Raw genomic sequence first — 18,932 nt, 5'->3', positions numbered from 1 at the left:
GCCCGGCCCCGCCCCTCCCCCCGCCCGGCCCCGCCCCTCCCCAGCCAGGCCCCGCCCCTCCCCACGCCCGGCCCCGCCCCTCCCCACGCCCGGCCCCGCCCTGGCTCAGCGCTGAGTGACCATTCCGAAATTCTAATGCAAGGGCACTGGTTACTTGGGAATAAATACGCTCTCAGAGTTACCCCCCAACACACACACACACACACACACACACACACACACACACACAGCACACACACAGTTACCTCCCCCCCACACACACACAGCACCCCGGTGCCCAGAACGGATGATGTGCCAGAATGAAACAAAGCCCCTCCCTGGACACGCGCCTGCCTCTGACACCTCAGACAGGGGTCCCTGCCGCCGAGCCCTGAGGGTGCACGGGGCTGGCTGCTGTGGCTGCAGGAGGGAGGGAGGGAGGGAGGGAGGAAGGGAGAGAGGAAGGAAGGGAGGGATGATAGATTGATGGAAGGGTGGATGGATGATGGCTAATGGGTTGGTAGGTGATGGGTGGGTGGATGAGGAGGTAGATGGGGGAATGAATGGAGGGGGGTGGAGGGATGATGGCTGATGGGTTGGTAGGTGATGGGTGGGTGGATGAGGAGGTAGATGGGGGAATGAATGGATGGAAGGGTGGAGGGATGATGGCTGATGGGTTGGTAGGTGATGGGTGGGTGGATGAGGAGGTAGATGGGGGAATGAATGGAGGGGGGTGGAGGGATGATGGCTGATGGGTTGGTAGGTGATGGGTGGGTGGATGAGGAGGTAGATGGGGGAATGAGAGGAGGGGGTGGAGGGATGATGGCTGATGGGTTGGTAGGTGATGGGTGGGTGGATGAGGAGGTAGATGGGGGAATGAGAGGAGGGGGGTGGAGGGATGATGGCTGATGGGTTGGTAGGTGATGGGTGGGTGGATGAGGAGGTAGATGGGGGAATGAGAGGAGGGGGGTGGAGGGATGATGGCTGATGGGTTGGTAGGTGATGGGTGGGTGGATGAGGAGGTAGATGGGGGAATGAGAGGAGGGGGTGGAGGGATGATGGCTGATGGGTTGGTAGGTGATGGGTGGGTGGATGAGGAGGTAGATGGGGGAATGAGAGGAGGGGGTGGAGGGATGATGGCTGATGGGTTGGTAGGTGATGGGTGGGTGGATGAGGAGGTAGATGGGGGAATGAGAGGAGGGGGGTGGAGGGATGATGGCTGATGGGTTGGTAGGTGATGGGTGGGTGGATGAGGAGGTAGATGGGGGAATGAGAGGAGGGGGTGGAGGGATGATGGCTGTAAAGGGATGATGGGTGAGGGCAGACGGTGGGAGTTATGCCGCTGAGGTCCAACACTGCACCTCTGGTCCTGCTTCCTGCTCCCAGGCTCTGCCCCACACACACACCCCCGCCCTGGGGGGCAGCAGTGGGACCTCCTAGGCAGCCCCCGGCTCTTTCTCTCCCTCTCAAACCTCCCTCCAGGCGAAGCGGGACCTTTTTTAAAGATGACGTCATGTTTACGGAGACCCACACGTAGGCGTGGCCTTTCAGAGCGGCTGCAGCAGACAAGCCCCCCCCCCCCCCCCCCCCGCGGGGGACTGATCCCTGCACGTCCTCACGATGGATGTGGGGCCCGAGCTGCAGGCCCCCGGCCTCTCCACACCTGGCAGTGCAGGTGCCGCGAGCCCTCCAGCCACCCAGCCGCCCCGGGCTGAGGCGGGGCATCCAACTGCTCACTCTCGCTGGCACCTGGCCTCCCCCACAGCCGCGTCCCTCACCCCCACCCGGAGGGCCACCTCCTCTGTGTGAGCTCACAGCAGGGAGTGATGACAGTTCCCGGACCTGCTGTGACAGAGGTAAGCTCGGCCCGGCAGGTGGTCAGGGGAGGCTTCCCGGAGGAAGTGCCGTTCTCGCTGAGACCTCCGCTCCTGCTCCGCTCAGAGCTGCCTCACTTACGGGGCAGGTCCCGGCCCCGCAGGAGCTCAGAGCACCGGGACGGGGTTCCTTCCCTTGGGCTCGGCCCCTGCAGCGGGCGGCGCTGCGGGCACCTTGGACCTTCTCTCCTGTCATCTTTGCTCAGCGTCAGCTCAGCGCACGCTGCTCACTGGTGCCGCCCATGTGGGCTCCGACGGAGGAACCCGCCGGCTCCGGGCCACCCTCCGGAGCTCCGCAACAGGACGTCCCAGCCCTGACTTCTCTTCCCGACTCCACGCAGGGGGCTGCGGGCGCCGGGCAGGAGGGCCGCTGGGGCTCCCCCGGTTCCGGGAGCGGAGCCGGACCAGGAGGCCGAGTGCACTCACCCGAGGCTGCTGGTGTAGGTCTGGCCCTGGACACAGTCGTCAGGGGGCGCCAGGGGGTTAAACCAGAAGTTGGCAAAGCACTTGTTGGTGTTGGAGAGGGAGCGCTCAAAGCCATAGTCGCTGGAGGAAGAAAGAACTTCCATCAGGAGGCGGCGGGGACAGGGGTGGGAGGGTGCAGAGGGGGGAGAGGAGTCACAGAGGGGCATCCACAGGGCCCTGCACCAGAGGGGAGACCGGCCTGAGTGCCTCCAGCAGCTCCAGGTGAGAGGGGTGTCAAGGGGATTCTGGGAACTCACAGGAGAGCACTGAGCCCAGCCTGGGTATCCTGGAGGGCTGCCTGGAGGTGGTGCGCCGAACCTCTTAGGAAGAGAGGTGAGGGGCCCTGCAGAGGTTACCAGCCCCTCCACGCTGGTGCAGGGGCTACAGGAGGAGGCGGCCGGAGCGTAAGGGACAGGATGGCGAGGGTGAGGGTGGCTGGGAGGCAGGCGGGTGGGCGGAGGCCTCGTGAGCTGGGTTCCGGGACCCAGACATTGTCCTGGGGGCAGTGGGCACCCAGGAGAGGGGAGCAGGGCAGGGGCGGGTGCAGCAGGCCGCCTGCAGTGTCTCTACACCCAGGCCCGGACTTCCCTACCCCTTCCGCGCTGCGGGCCGGCCTGGGACCCAGTTCCAGGGCTCAGAGCCAGGCAGGAGTGACAGGGTGGCCAAGACCAGGCCGCGGAGACACGCGGGCCCCGCCCCCCGCCTGGCCTGCGTCTGGCCCCCAGAGCAGCCGGGGCCTGAGCCCTCACCAGAGGAAGTCGGAGTCCTGGCACGGGCACGCTTGGGCCGTGAGCGCCGCCGTGAAGTTTCTCCCGTTGACGCACCACGCCGTGGCCTTCCTCTTCCGGAAGCTCCTGCGCTGGCCCATGAGGCAGCCGTCGCCCTGAAGTGGCAGCGTGGGGTGGGGTTGGAGCCCTTTCCCAGGTGGGGACACTGAGGCCCAGGAGGGAAGGGGCGTGTCTGCAGGCCAGCTGGGCCGCCTCCTGCCCCTCCCACCCACAGCACCATGTGACAGAGGCAAGCTCGGGGCCCGGGGCAGGTGGTCAGGGCGGGCTTCCCGGAGGAAGTGCCGTTCAAGCTCCGTCTGGGCTGGAGGGGACACAGGGCTGCTGGAAATGGGCGGGGCCCCTTTAAGTTCCTCAGGCCCCAGGGCTGCAGGCCCCGTGCAGGCGTTGGAACCAGCCACGGCCAGGAGGGCTCATGTGGACACACAGTAGGTCCGCAGCCTGTGACCCTGCGACAGGCCCTGCCCCAAGCAGGCTGCCCAGCTGGCCTTCAGACACGCCCCTTCCCCTCCTGCGCTCCCGGCCCCCCCACACCTGGCCTGTGCCCGGGGGAGGCCTCTCGTTCCCACCAAGTCCCCTGGGAGCGAGTGCCAGACCTTCTGCCGTGGAAACGCGTGTGGAGGTCATGGGGCGTCAGGTCATGTCCCACACATGCGCCGTGTCCTTCCCAGGATCCCAACCCCTGGCCCCCAAGCACACAGGCCGGGGCCCGGGGACCTGCGCCCCGAGTGTGACTGAGCCCCGAGCAGCCCGGGCTCCAAGAAGGGGCCAGAAACCCGGAAGGACTGGCGTCTGGGGCTGGAGGAGGAGAGGCCGGGGCCGTGCGGGGGACTCTGCTGGGGGAGGTGGGCCTGCGGGAGCCCTCCCGCCGCGCCGCCCACCTGCAGGTTGGTGAGCTCCCAGGCGCCGTAGTCCTCGGCGCGGCAGGGCCTGGGGAAGGACGGCCGGAAGTCCACCTTGACCAGCTCCCACTCGGAGCGGTAGCTGATGTGGCCGAAGATGCTGGAGGCGAAGGGGCGGGGAACCTCACGTGGGCCCGGCGGTCCCCTCGCCCCTCGGCCTCCGTCCCCGCCGGCACCGGGCCCGGCGATGCCATGCCGCCCTCCGGGGCCACCAGGGACCACACTGCCCTCTGCTCAGCCTCGGACCCAGACGCCCGGGCCGGGACCGCTGGGCTCTGGGCGCCCGCACCCGCCCGTCTGCAACCGGGGCCTCACTGCGCAACGTGCCCGAGCACCCTCACCGCGCCAATAACGACGACGGTGGCAACTCGAGAGGGGGGATGGGCAGTGGCTGCGCCTCCCAGCAGCCAGGAGGTCTGGGCAGGGAAAGGGCGTCCCGAACAGGGGCAGACGAGTGGCCACCCGCGTGGCTGGGGGAGGTCAGGAGGAGGCAGGTGGGGGGATGAGGGGAGAGCGAGGGAGGGGGTCTGGGGTCAGCGCTGAGCCCCCTCGGAGCAGCGGAGGCTAAGGTGGCCCCCGGCACAGCCTTCTGGGGGCCGGCCCGCCCCGCCCCGGGCACTCACGTGATGACCAGCGTCTCCTCGCCCGGCTCGCTCAGCAGCCCGTCCACGAACACGGAGGTGTCGGTGAAGTTGTAGGTGCTCCACGTGAGGCCCTCGTCCGTGCTGAACCTGCGACGGGGAGCGCCAGCGTCTGCGGGCAGCAGGGGCCTCCCCGTGCCCAGCTCCACTGCCGCCCTGGACCCAGCCCTGCCTGTGCCCGGGACCAGCGCCGCCAGCTGAGGCGGCCGGGAGGGCAGCGTGGAGGGAGCCGTGAGCCCCAGGGCCACCCAGCACCCAGGCCCCACTGGGCCCCTGGCCTTGCTCTCTCCTGGGAGGCCAGCAGCGGCCACCTGCCGGCACCAAGTGGCACCCACATCTGCTCAGCACCAACACCAAGGAGTCAGGGTGCTGCCTGGCACCCCTGGACTGCAGCGCCCCCAACACCCGAGCCCGGCCAGGGCTGCTGGGCCAGTGACAGCGGCTTACTGCCTCCCGGCGCAGCGTGTCACGGTGCTGCTGGCTCCGAGTGCAGAAGCTCTTTCAGACTAAAGTGATACTGGCTTCCTGGCTGCTCCCGACTCTGCCTTCTGGATGCAGAGTTCAGACCTGCCCTCCCTGCGCCCACAGCCCTTCAGATGTGCGGAGCTGACGGCAAACCCTCTCCCCCGAGCACATGCCGCTGGTTTCCCTGTCTGACCCACCCCCTCCACTTAAATGATTCCTGTTGATGCTTAAAAGTCACCTCCTCCGGGAAGCCCTCCTTGCTCCCCTAGACTATAGCGGGGCCTGAGCCCCGCAGCCCCAGGCCTCCCTTGGGGTGCTGCACTGTCACCTCTGTCTCCTTGTCTCCCCACACCCGGCCCGGGGCAGCTGCTCGGGCGGGTATGCCCAGCTGGCCGCCACCCCTGCGGTGGGGCTCAGTGCCGTTGTCCTGGGCCCCACGGGGAGGGGAACGCTCTGAGGGCTCCCCGAGGAGAGAAGCCGCCCGCCCCGACGTTACTTGAGGATCTTCAAGGGGATGGAGCTGTCCTTGACGGCCACGATCACGCCGCCGTGGTCCAGGTACAGGATGTGATGCTCCTCCTCGAACACCTGCAGGGACGCGGCACTGAGGGCGGGCCCCACGCAGGCCGGGCGGCCGCGGAGGCCAGCCCCTCGGCCAGGCCCAGCTGGGGCTCCCCGGGCCCCCGGGCCAGGCCAGGCTTTGCCACACCACGTAGACTCCACCCACGGGGGATGGACAGATGGCGAAGGCCAGTTTCCAGACCAGCGAGGGGCGGGAGGAAGGACAGCGCAGGTGGACACGGCGGGGGGCCCTCTCTGAGACACTCGCCAGGAAGCCGAGGACAGGAAGATGGGCGAGAGGGGACGGAATTTAGAAAAGCAGGCAGGCCCGGCCGGCGTGGCTCCGTGGTTGAAATCAACCTGTGAACCGGGAGGCCGCCGTTCGGTTCCTGGTCAGGGCACATGTCTGGGTTGTGGGCTCGGTCCCCTGTAGGGGGCGTGCAGAAGGCAGCCACCAATGGATCTCTCTCAGCATTGATGCTTCTCTCTCTCTCACTCCCTTCCTCTCTCTGAAATAAATAAAAAGTACATATATTTTAAAAAGAAGAGCAGTTAGGATGCACACCCTCAGTAACAGCGACCCCTACTTGACGTTAGGATAGCGCCAGTGCCGCCTCCTCCAGGACGCCCTCCTGGTGCCCGGGCGCTAACGGGTTCTCCCCGGTTACGCCCCCGGTGCTCCCTGTCACAGCTGCGGGGATCAGAGGACGGGGCGCCTGGTGTCCTGTGTCCTAACCGTGAGCCGGGATAAGCGTGAGCCGGGATAAGCGTGAGCCGGGATAAGCGTGAGCAGGGATAAGCGTGAGCCGGGATAAGCGTGAGCCGGGATAAGCATGCTGCCTGAGGCCACGGTAACAGAGACAGATTCCTGGGTGAGGGAGCTGACAGACAACCCCACACGCATTAGCTTGGGCCTCTGTAAAAGGGGGCTTCGGGGTTTCCCAAACTCCCAGCAGGCTCTCAGGGGCGCTGGCACCCTGGCTGTGGCTGTCTGTGCCCTGGCCAGCCCCAGCAGCAGGGCGGAGGGGCAGGCGTCCTCACCCCCCTTTCTCCGCGTCCTGCCTCCCCTGCACCCTGGGCTCCCAGGGCCTCCCTCAACGCTTCGGGGCTGCTGTTTCCATCGGCCCGGGGCGGGGGGGGGGGGGGGGGCGCCGTGAACTGCGCACACCTGCCGGCATTTGTCATGCACGTGCCGAGAGCTCTCAGCCCCTCCTGGTCACAGGCGCAGCGTCTGGCCTGAGTGCGCCCGCTCGTGCCCCTCCCGACCTTTGTCCCACCTGGTCCCGGCCTCTCCCACCCCAAGCCAATCCCAAAGCCAGCTCCGCGGTTCTCCTCCCGACACCCTCAGGTGCCTACGTGGGTGCCCCTCCTCTCCTCCCTGGGCACTGAGCTCCCTGCACCCCCATCATTTGGGAGGGGACCACACCCGAGGGCAGGCCCACACTCGGCTCCTGAGCTGACAGTCTCCCCTGAATCCTGACACCCCCAGTTTGAGATCTAAGCCAGGGGCCAGGCGCCGTGCACGGTCCTGGGAGTGAGAGACCCTGTGCCCCACCAGGCGCTGAACTAACCGGCTCCGATGAGCGACAGCTGCTGACCTTTAGGGACGTTCAGACACGCACCACTAGCTCCGAGAGACGGAAATATTATCGCACGATAAATCGCTTTTGCCCTTTTCAAAATGCCTTGTTTCTGGCACAGGAATAAAAAGCGCCGGCCCTCCATCAAGGCTGCGGCGCTGGGGGTGCGCCGGGGACAGACATGCCTGTGGGAGCCCCCCCAACCCCCGGAGAGGGGCTGCGGCTGGGGTGCTCGGGTACGAAAGGGGCCTAAAGCCCGAGCTTTTCCAGCAACGGGAAGGCTACACGCACACCAAGGTCTAGAGCAGTGATGGCGGACCTATGACACGCGTGTCAGCACTGACATGCGTAGCCATTTCTGATGACACGCGGCCGCTGAGGCGGCCGCATGCCGAGGATGAAACGTTTGCTGCTCCTGAGGATGAAACATTTGCGAAATAATGTTTTTCCTCAAAGTGACACACCACCCGAGTGATGCTCAGTTTTTTGGCGAAGTTTGACACACCAAGCTCAAAAGGTTGCCCATCACCGGTCTAGAGTGTGTTCCTGAGCGTTTCAGGCAGAAACGGTCCCTCCGTGGGGGTGGCAGACCACAGGCCTCCTCGCTGCTGGAAGTGAGTGGCGGGTGCCGGGGCCAGGCCCCCTCCTGGCGGAACGCGGGGGCGGCTACTGAGCCCCCTGAGCTCCACGGGCGCACACAGCATGGGAGTGTGTCTGCCTCATGCTCTTTTCCAGGCTCACCGCGGCCCCCCAGGCTCCCCATGGCCCCCCAGGCTCACCGCGGCCCCCCCAGGCTCACCGCGGCCCCCCAGGCTCACCGCGCCCCCCAGGCTCATCACAGCCCCCCAGGCTCCCCATGGCCCCCCAGGCTCACCGCGCCCCCCAGGCTTACTGCGGCCCCCCAGGCTCACCGCGCCCCCCAGGCTCATCACAGCCCCCAGGCTCAATGCGGGGCCCCCCAGGCTCACCGCGCCCCCCCAGGCTCCCCACAGCCCCCCAGGCTCACTGCAGCCCCCCCAGGCTCACTGTGCCCCCCAGGCTCCCCGCGCCCCCCAGGCTCACCGCGGCCCCCCAGGCTCCCCGCGGCCCCCCAGGCTCCCCGTGGCCCCCCAGGCTCACCACGGCCCCCCAGGCTCATCATGGCCCCCCCCCAGGCTCACCGCGGCCCCCAGCCTCAATGCAGCCCCCCAACCTCCTCTTTCCAGTCCTTCTTTTTCCTCCATAACTCCACCCAGCAGCCTCCCTGTCGGGACCCCGGGGTCATCCATGTCCCCATTTCTTGGCCTCCAAGTCGAACTCAGCCAATCCCTTGGAGTCCCCAGGTGGCTTCCTGCGGGGACAGGCCGGCACCTCCACCCCATCCCCTGTCCTGGTATTCACTTCCTTTGCTTCTGTGTTCACGGTACCGTGTGTGGTGTGTGACCGTGTGGATCGGAGCCAGGTCCAGCAATGGCCATGGAACAGCCGCCCACCCACGGGGAGGGAGGGGTCACAGAGTGAGTACGGGGTGGGCGCGGCCCCTCCCTGCCTCCTCACCTGCCGCCAGGTCCTCCCGCAGTCCGACGTGATGTACATTTCCTCCTTGTACTCCACCAGCTGGGAGCCCAGGTTACCTGGTCCAGAGGGAAGGGGCAGGGTTGGTCTAGGCCCAGCCAGCTCCCCGCTTACCACGGTCTGAGCCAGACAAGTCCCCGAGAGGGGCCCTGTGCCTGGTCTAACCTCCACCAGCAGAGCCACCGGACGGTGCGCCCTGTCTGCGTCCGTCTGACGGTGATGGGCCCGCTGTGACTGCTCTGCTTGGGCCCCGGCCGAGTCTGTGGTTAAAGGTCAACCTTGCCCAGAAGCCAGCCCGCATCTCCAGCCTGACCCAGCTGACCAGGTGCAGGCAGCGCCCGGTTTCAGGGGAGCCCCGGGTGATGAGTGCGGTTGCAGAATAAGAAGCGTGGAGTGGCGGTGGGTGTGCGTGTGGGAACAAGGATAGAAGGCCTCTCTTTCTCTGTGCTGCGGCCTTCCACAACGTGGGAGAAGCACCTGGTAATTAAACTCCAAGGTGCTTGGCTCCCCGGATCCAAACAGCCCCTCTGTTCCAACTGCAAGACAAGTTACTCTCAAGGCTACGTTCTTGCATCCCCCTCCTCCTTGCTGGGTTACAACTCAGGGAGAATTAGTAGAAAGTTCCCTTTCCCTCTCCCCCTTCATAACTTTCACTCTAAGAATGCCTCACAGGCTTTGGAAGATGCTGATAAAGACACCTCCCTAGGCCATCTGCCCCGAGTACAAAAAGCAAACAAACTTTTCAAAGACGACCCCCCTGATGTCCTCTGCTCAACTCCATTTGTCCCCCAACCCCCCTCCCTGCCTTGTCACCTAGCAACAGCAGCCAAGGCTTTAAAAAAGGGAACAGCTTTTGTTCTTTGCCTTTGTACTGTTTAGCAATGCACCGGCCCTTTCCCTTCAGGGGAAGGAAAAATAAAGGTTCGTTCTGCATCTATCTCCTCTTTTAGTCGTGAATTCTTTCACAGCCCGCGTCACTGGCCAAAAACCCGGACAGTGAGGAACAGGTTCGAGGGGATGTGGGCCAGGCGGGCCAGCCTGGGGACATGCCGCCCGGGTGGGCTCTGAGCTGGGGCAGGAGAGCTGGGTTGGTTTGTCTTTGGAGACGGCTCCCAGGGGGTCAGGTTCAGGGGAGACCGGAGGCGGGTCCAGGGAAGCCGGGGGCAGTCCAGGTGAGCAGGAGAGAAAGCACGTGGTAGGTGCTCCTGAAATACCTGCTGAGTGGGTTTTGGGGGGTGTGAGGTGGGCACCAAAGGGGTAGGGCAGCCAGGAGGCTCCTCCTTATACCGGCTGGTGGGTGGGTCACCAGCCTTGATGGCCACTCCATGGGGCTCCGACTTACTGGTAATCGTGGGGCTGGTGCCCGAGTGGGAAGAACCCCGACCCAGTATCGAAGCCGACGCCAGCCAACAGATGAGGAACCTGAGTCTACACGGGCTCCCACAGAAACCACGGTGGCCACCAAGAGAGCGTGCACTGGAGACCGATCCCGTGGCCTCGGGCCAGGCCCTCCTGCCCTCCACAGCCTCCTGAAGGGTCATGAACAGCGGCAGAGGCTGAGGAGTCAGATTTGCTAGGCCTCGCTGTGCCCTGTGGTCTTGGCAGGGACAGGGGTCTGAGTGCCCAGGAGGACGGAGGACCTGCAATGAGGACACCCCCACCTGGAGACCCAGAGTCCCCTGCCCCGGGCGACCTGCATATTGCTTCCTATTTGAAGCCTTGTTCATGCAGCTCTCTCGGGGGTATCTTATCCAGAGTCAAATTTAGACGTCATTGGAGAATTCCCAAGGAGATGGATTGTCCTCAAACAGTCAAAGTGATTCCAAGCAGAGTGGCAGAGGGTTTGTGTGCCTGTCTTCCTTCTTAAGGTCCAACCGAGCATTAATACATACATACATACATACATCACCCATCCACCCACCCATCCATCCATCCCCCATCCACCCACCTACCCACCCATCCATGCATCCATCCATCACCCATCCATCTATCACCCAACCATCCACCCATCCATCCATCCATCCATCCATCACCCATCCACCCACCCACCCATCCATCCATCACCCATCCACCCACCTACCCACCCATCCATGCATCCATCCATCACCCATCCATCTATCACCCAACCATCCACCCATCCATCCATCCATCACCCATCCATCCATCACCCATCCATCCATCCATCACCCATCCATCCACCCACCCATCCATCCATCACCCATCCACCCACCTACCCACCCATCCATGCATCCATCCATCACCCATCCATCCATCCATCACCCATCCATCCACCCATCCATCCATCCATCACCTATCCACCCACCTACCCATCCATCCATCACCCATCCATCCACCCATCCATCCATCCATCACCTATCCACCCACCCACCCATCCATCCATCCCCCATCCACCCACCTACCCACCCATCCATGCATCCATCCATCACCCATCCATCCATCACCCATCCATCCATCCATCACCTATCCACCCACCCACCCATCCATCCATCACCCATCCATCCACCCATCCATCCATCCATCACCTATCCACCCACCCACCCATCCATCCATCCCCCATCCACCCACCTACCCACCCATCCATGCATCCATTCATCACCCATCCATCCATCACCCATCCATCCACCCATCCATCCATCCATCACCCATCCATCCACCCACCCATCCATCCATCCCCCATCCACCCACCTACCCACCCATCCATGCATCCATTCATCACCCATCCATCCATCACCCATCCACCCACCCACCCACCCATCCATCCATCACCCATCCACCCACCCATCCATGCATCCATCCATCACCCATCCATCTATCACCCAACCATCCACCCATCCATCCATCCATCACCCATCCATCCACCCACCCATCCATCCATCACCCATCCATCCATCCATCACCCATCCATCCACCCACCCATCCATCCATCCCCCATCCACCCACCTACCCACCCATCCATGCATCCATTCATCACCCATCCATCCATCACCCATCCACCCACCCAACCATCCATCCATCACCCATCCACCCACCTACCCACCCATCCATGCATCCATCCATCACCCATCCATCCATCACCCATCCATCCACCCATCCATCCATCCATCACCTATCCACCCACCCACCCATCCATCCATCACCCATCCATCCACCCATCCATCCATCCATCCATCACCTATCCACCCACCCACCCATCCATCCATCCCCCATCCACCCACCTACCCACCCATCCATTCATCACCCATCCATCCATCACCCAACCATCCACCCATCCATCCATCCATCACCCATCCATCCACCCACCCACCCATCTACCCACCCATCCATCCATCATCCATCCATCCATCCACTTTCCCATTCGGCCAACAGGTACCATGTGCCCACCTGGCCCATGCATTCACCCTCCTGGTTTTCCATGACAGCTGAGCCTCCAGGGCTGTCATTGCCCCTCAATCCCCCATCACCAGGCCCACGGCCAACAAGTTTCAGCCGCGAGGACAGAGCTTCCCTCGTGCCGCTGCGGTGGCGGCCTCCTACCTGCACCCATGATGAGGCCGGGCGCGGTCTCCTTGGTGTGCACAGTGCCCGACACGTAGGGGTTGTCTGCCCAGAGCAGGTGCAGGTGCAGGTGGCAGTCGGGCTGCAGGACGAGGAAGAAAGCCACAGTTAGCACCTGGCGGGAGCCTGCCCCAGGGGAGGTAGGACTGAGGCCGCACCCACCCCTGTGGCTTTTGGGTGGGAGGCAGGGCCAGGGGCACCTCCAGGCAGTGGCTGGAGGTGGGAGAGGCTCTGAGACTGACTACAGGTGAAGGCCGTCAGCTCTGGGCCAGGCGACTGCGCCGTGAAGCAGGTGGGCCCTCCCGGGAGGCTCTCTCAGCGTGGCGGCCGGCGGGGCCCCACCACGCAGTGCTGGCCACGGAGCGTGACCCTGGGGCCTGCACAGCCCTCACTCACGCTCATTCATTCACCCACCAGAACCTTCACTGTGGCCGTGGGTGTGACCACGCAGCCCTGCATCTGGGCTCAGCTGTGGGACAGCCGTGAGCCCCGCCCTCGGCGAGAGGCAGAGAGGCCGGTGGCCACGCGGAGCCCGGATCCTCGCAGGCATCAGCGCCCGCCTCGCCTGCAGCCGCGCCGGGGCCCTGGCCGGAGGGGCCGCAACGCCAGCCGTGATAACCGCTTCAGGAGCGATTCACGCTGACGGACCCGCAGTTCAGCGTTTCCCGGGGCCGCGGTGGGGCTGGGCCTATCACGAAGGACACCTGGACCCGAAGCCGCGCGCTGAGCCCGCAGGTGTCCATCCCCGCGTGGGATGCGCTTGCAGGCCGATCCGGGCCAGCAGCCTCCCAGAATGAGGGTCCCAGCGGTGCCCTGTCCCGGCACTGGCAGGGCCAGACCCCTCCTGTCTCCTCCGTGGCTGCCTGCACCCCGGCTCCCCCAGAGAGAACAGACAAGCCGAGGAAGCTGCCTCCTGTGTCCTCCCTGACTGTCCCTAAGCCTCGGAGGGTCAAGGCCGCAATCTTGCCTCACCCCTGTCACGTCCATAATAGACTACAAAACCACGGGACGCTGCTGAGGTCCAAGGTCCCCGCACAGCACCATCCAGGGTGCCAGAGACTGCGCAGGGCATCGACCCATCAGCCGTCAGCCAGGGCTGCCCGAACCGGCTGCAGCCGGGGTGGGGGTGGGGTGCGGCGGGGACCCTGCTTCTCCTCTCCTTCCAGTCGAGCCTGAGCCCGAGGCAGGCTCCGGGGTCTGGCTGGCTGAGCCCGCCTGGACAACGTAGGAATCCCTGCCCCCAGCCCAGGGGAGCCGGACAGCCACGGAGACCGCAGCATGCCCACAGACGTCAAAGGGGCTTCTGGGGTGACAGCTCGGGGGTCAGCCTTCTGGGCTCCCCAATGCAAGGCATGCATCTGGCCTGGAGTGTGGGCACATGGAGACGTGGAAAAGGTGGGCTCTGAATCCTTATAGCCCCGCTCCATGCTGTGTGACTCTGGGGAAACCGCTGGCTGTCTCTGAGCCTCAGGGTCCTCCTCTGTGAATAGGGCGGTAACCTCTCCTCATGGGATTGCACGGCTGCCGGAGAAGGTTGGGGTCCAGGTCCCCTGGACAAGGCTCTGCCTGACTGTTTACCAACAAGGAAAGTCATCATTTCCTGGGCTCGCTCTTCCCCTGTCCTCCCCTCCCCTCCCCTCCCCTGTTCTCGCCTCCCCTCCCCTCTCCTCCCCTCCCCTCTCCTCCTCACCCCTCCTCGGTTCTCCCCTCCCCTGTCCTCCCCTCCCCTGTCCTCCCCTCCCCTCCCCTGTTCTCGTCTCCCCTCCCCTCCCCTCCCCTGTTCTCCCCTCCTCTGTCCTCCCCTCCCCTCCCCTGTTCTCGTCTCCCCTCCCCTCCCCTCCCCTGTTCTCCCCTCCTCTGTCCTCCCCTCCCCTCCCGTTCTCCCCTCCTCTGTCCTCCCCTCCCCTCCCCTGTCCTCCCCTCCCCTGTCCTCCCCTCCCCTCCCCTGTTCTCGTCTCCCCTCCCCTCCCCTCCCCTCTCCACCCCTCCTCTGTTCTCCCCTCCCCTGTCCTCTCCTCTGAAAACGGCTCCAGTTGAGAAACACCACAGGACTGAGCGCGGGAGAGCCCAGTTGGAACTCCGCAGGGGCAGGGGCAGGGGCAGGGGCCGCTCATTGTGAGGGAATCGGCCTCCCCGTGCGGAGCGGAGCCGCAGTGCGAGGCGCCTCCAGGGCGCGGGAGGCGGCGGCCCACGGACATCCGGCAGCGCCTCTTCAGTGTGCGTTTGCCGCTTCTGCTGTGGTCCATTTCAGAAAGACTTCCCAAGTCAACAAGGAAACTGGTTCATAAATTGGATATTGATCCGGTCGGACAGCACGGGGGAGGGGCCCAGGGCCCTGAGCGGTCGGAGCCGAGCTTTATTGTCTGTTCCCGGGTCTTCAGAACGAGCTGGCTGCGCTCAGGCTCCGTGTGTGTGGACCTTGGGAGCGGGGGGCCTGCAGGCAGGGCCGGGGCGCGGGCCGGGGCGATGGCGACGGGGCCCGCAGGCTGCCCTGCTCACCGCGGGACGCGTGGCTGGGTGAGGACAGTCCGAGAGCCCAGGGGGCCACGCCGGTCCCCCGCGTCCCCCCTCCCCGGCCACCAGGACCACAGGAGGGGAGGAGCCGCTGAGCCACCCCCCACTTTCTGTCTTCTGTGCCCCATGGGGTGCCCACGCCTTGTCCTCGCCTTGCTCGCGGGGGTCTGGCCTGCCTGGTGGGCCGCACCCCCGCCTGCCTCCCACCGGGGTATCGTAAGGCCGGGACATCCATCTCTCAGAGGCCATCTCCTCACTGAGACAGGAATCTATTCTTAGCAAAAACCCGCTTTGACGGATGATCGAACGCGTCCGCTCACAGCGCCTGCTCTCGGAAGTAGGTCAGCGGCGCTCTCGCCCTCCGTGACCAACCCGACGGGAGGGGGCTTCGGGGGAGGGTGGCAGGCCCCGAGCGGGTGGGGTCAGCCCGGCTCAGCAAGGGGTGTCCCTGACCGGGCGGGGCTTCCTCAGAGCCCCCCCAGGGGCCGGGTTCTCTGTTTGGGGGAGGAGGAGCCCATCCTGCCTGGACTGGGCCCACCGAGGCCCGGGCCCTGAAAAGCAGGCGCCCTTACGCCCTTTACGGAGGAGGAGGAGAGCGGGGGGCAGGCTCGGGCACCCCCAGAGCACACCCTGCCCGCGAGGGCCTTCGAGGCCAGAGAGACAGACCCAGCAGCGAGCCTGTCCCAGCGCAGCTGCTCCGTGAGGGCATCTGGGCCGGGCCTCCCTGCCTGCGCGGAGCGTCCATCCGTCCTCCCCGCGTGCACAGGGCTCCCCCTCCGCCCTCCCTCTGCCGCGAAGCTGCGGGGCACCGACTGGCTGGCCGAGCCCAGGGGGTGGTGGGGACCCGAGACGGCCGCGCTGTGCCCTCAGCCCTGGGCCCTGCTCCCGCTCTGGGGCCCCGCTGGGGGAGGCGTGGGGGGGGGGTGCGGCTCCCGGGAGCAAGGACAGGCGGGCCCAGAGCAGCCTGCCTCCGGCCGCACACCTGCTGCTCCGAGTGCCCACCCCAGGCCAGGGCTGCTTTCTTTCCATCCTCACGGCACCGGCCTGCGTGCCACCCAGGTCCCTGTGCCCGGGCCAGGGCCCCGGGGAAATCCACGCCTTGTCTCCCGCCCCCCTCCCAGGCGGCCAAGACCCTGGGCAGCCAGCCAGGCATGGGGCAGGGCCTGGAAGGGTGACATCCGGGCTGTGGGCCCGCCCCCCCCCAGGCAGAGCGCACTCCCTCCCTCAGCGTCAGCCAGCGGGTCTGAGCGGAGCGTGGCCGGCTTGCCAGGAGCTTGCCCGCCTCTGCCCACCCCCCGCATGGCCCTGAGGACGTGCCCGGGCGTCCGGGGGGGATGCCAGACACACGGAGCCCAGCCCGCCCCGAGGTGTGAGCAGGCGCCGGCCGAGCCCAGACACAGGACTAGGGGCCGTGAGTGCTGTGTGGGGGGTGGTTACGCCGCAACGTGTGACAGCAGCTCACGGCCACGCGTCCCTCTGTCCTCCAGGTAACGCTCCTGTGGAGCAAGGAGCACCCGCACCCGGCCCCCCGGGACCCCGCCCCCCGGGACCCCGCCCACCCGGGACCCCGCCCACCGCGACCCCGTCCACCCGTGACCCCGTCCTCCGTGACCCCGTCCACCCGGGACCCCGCCCACCGGGACCCCGTCCACCCGTGAACCCGTCCACCCGTGACCCCGTCCTCCACGACCCCGTCGCGGCGCTGAGCACGGTGGTCCCGTCCCTCCAATGGCCCTGCCCAGCGGCACCCTCCCGCCCTCGGGGTTCCGGCAGCGCGGCGGCCGCAGGCGGAGGCACGGACACTCACGGGCTGGCAGTGGGTGGGCTTCCCGTTCATGTCCTCGCGCGGCGGCCGCAGGCGGTCCCAGTCGCGGCCCTGGTTGTAGGTTATGAGCGTCGTCACCTTCCCGTTGGCCTTCTGGTTCGCCAGGAAGACGCCCTTCACCCCGTGCACCTGGGACAGACACGGGCCTGGAGGCCTGGCCGGAGCCTCCGCACACGGCTGTTCACCCGCCAGCAGCCCGGGGCCGGGCCGCCTCCCGCTCCAGAGACGAGTGGGCGCGGGGGACAGGAGGCCCGGACTCCGACCCCGCAGACGGAGCTTCCCCGACGCCGAGCTGGGCCCCCACCAGAGGCAGACGCCGGACGCCGGACGGCAGCAGAGCCCGGGGCCCCAACAGGCCTGTGCGTCAGGTCCCGTCTGCGGCAGAGCTCCCCCCCCCCCGCCCCCCCCCCGCCCCGTGGACCGCAGGGCCTGGGCCGATGGAGCTGGTTGGGGCTTTCTTCCGAGACCCCGCAGCTCAGCCCCAGACAAAGTGCCGGGGAGCAAGGGCCCGCCCCGCCCCGGCCCGCCCCCAGGGGCCCATGGCCATGACCCAAACACCCCCCAGTCGTTACTAAACTGGCTCAGAAGAAATGGCCACGGATCAGCTGTTTCCAACAGTTCAACATCCTGGTTCCGCAGGCCCACCCTCTCCTGGAAGCTCCTTAGTCACAGCCTCAGACCCAGCCACTGAGCCCCCCTGAGCCCCGCACTGAGAGCCCCACTGAGCTCCCCACTGAGCCCCCCCTGAGCTCCCCACTGAGCCCCCGACTGAGCCCCCCCTCCGTCCTCACATGGATTCCTGTGTGTCTGTGTGTCCCCTCTGGACCCTGATAGGACACCTGCCATCAGACCTCCTCTCAAGACCCTTCACTAATGACAGCTGCAAAGACCCTTTTTCCAAATGTGGTCCTGGTCCCCGGCTCTGGGACGGGTGTGGCCACGCCTCCTGGGGTCTCTGTGCGGCCACTGCCATGGCTGGGTCCCCTGCTGGGAGGCCCTGGGTCCACATTTAGAGGGAGGAGAGGGGAGCCGAGGAGAGGGACAGAGAGTGAGAAGGAACTGGACCGATGTCGACAGACAGACGGAGGGCCGAGGAGACGGGGCAGGGGAGAGGCTGGGGAGAGAGGGCCTGAGACAGAGTGGGGGCCACAGCCCCTGTCCCTCAGGCCAAACCGGCCTGGGCTGGCTCTGAGCCGGATGTGGGAGCAGAGGGCTTCACGGATGACCCCGCGGTCCCTTCGTAACGGGACCTCTAACGCCAACCCCAGGGGAGCGGAGGCCACCCCCGCAGCGAAGCCCAGCCTCCTCGCCAGCACCCGCGCCTCTGAGCTCGTTCGCGTCACACTGCAGGTGTCGTCAAAACGACACCTCTCCGTGGCTCCCGGTGCCAACATGGTGTCCGGGCCTGCGGGGCCCTCCTCTCCGGTCCTTTAAGAATATTTGCAGAACCCGAGACCGAGGATTAGAGAGAAGGCGGGGGGAGGAGGGGCAGGCAGGGCCAGGTCCCACCTCCAGGACGTCCACCATCACGCCCTCCTCCGCCTGCCGGGAGCTGCGCACGTCCTCCAGCACCAGCGAGTAGAACACGCCGCGCGGGTCGGACTGGTAGAGGTTGTACGTGTCCGTCTGGTACCACTCCTGCACCGCCACCAGCACCTGGCTCTCGTCCGTGCTGATGACCTGCAGGTCCTGGGGGCGCGCGGGAGAGCACAGGGTCAGAGGCCACGGGGGAGGGGGAGTGAGGCCCACCTGGGGGTGGGGCCTGCCTGGCTCCTCCCTCTCAGCTCTGTGGCCTCCATGTTCCCACCTTAAAAATGGGGTGCCAGCCTGACCCTCCACACGGGGCCGCAGCAGGGAGGACTGGCACAGGGGTGGGGCCGTGAGGCCTCCTGCTCCCCGCCAGGGCAGGCTGTGTGCCCATCTGTCCCTGCAGGAGACGGGCAGCAGCCCGGGGTCCAGGTCCCAAAGCCGGGGGCGGGGGGGCGGTGGCAGGAAGGGATCTGGTGTCCACCTAACCCAACACCAGGACGAAGGGCCCAGGACACAGGACCCCGATGCTGCAGCCCCCAGGGGTGGAGGAGAGCTGCTCCAAGCTGAAAAGTCCCCTCACTTCCCGCCCCCAACACTCACCCCCAGGAACGCCGAGCAGGTTGCCCTAGGCCAGTGGTCGGCAAACTCATTACTCAACAGAGCCAAATACCAACAGGACAA

General features: G+C 66.0%; 1 protein-coding gene across 1 annotated transcript in view; it reads right to left on the bottom strand.

Moving 5' to 3' along the window:
• Positions 1-18,932, bottom strand: part of SORCS2 (sortilin related VPS10 domain containing receptor 2) — a 218,823-nt gene that overhangs the window by 15,848 nt on the left and 184,043 nt on the right. The window contains exons 9-17 of the mRNA XM_054708320.1: positions 18,231-18,410; positions 16,704-16,850; positions 12,362-12,464; positions 8,789-8,865; positions 5,608-5,699; positions 4,629-4,736; positions 3,985-4,105; positions 3,068-3,201; positions 2,280-2,399 (exon numbers count right to left, since the gene is read on the bottom strand). Of these exons, the coding sequence (XP_054564295.1) occupies positions 2,280-2,399; positions 3,068-3,201; positions 3,985-4,105; positions 4,629-4,736; positions 5,608-5,699; positions 8,789-8,865; positions 12,362-12,464; positions 16,704-16,850; positions 18,231-18,410 (1,082 nt within the window). The remainder of the gene's footprint in view (positions 1-2,279; positions 2,400-3,067; positions 3,202-3,984; positions 4,106-4,628; positions 4,737-5,607; positions 5,700-8,788; positions 8,866-12,361; positions 12,465-16,703; positions 16,851-18,230; positions 18,411-18,932) is intronic.

This window comes from Eptesicus fuscus, chromosome 2 (assembly GCF_027574615.1).
Source record: "Eptesicus fuscus isolate TK198812 chromosome 2, DD_ASM_mEF_20220401, whole genome shotgun sequence".
NCBI lineage: Eukaryota > Metazoa > Chordata > Mammalia > Chiroptera > Vespertilionidae > Eptesicus > Eptesicus fuscus.
The sequence above is the reverse complement of the archived record's forward strand: the minus strand, read 5'-3'. Positions and strand labels throughout refer to the sequence as shown.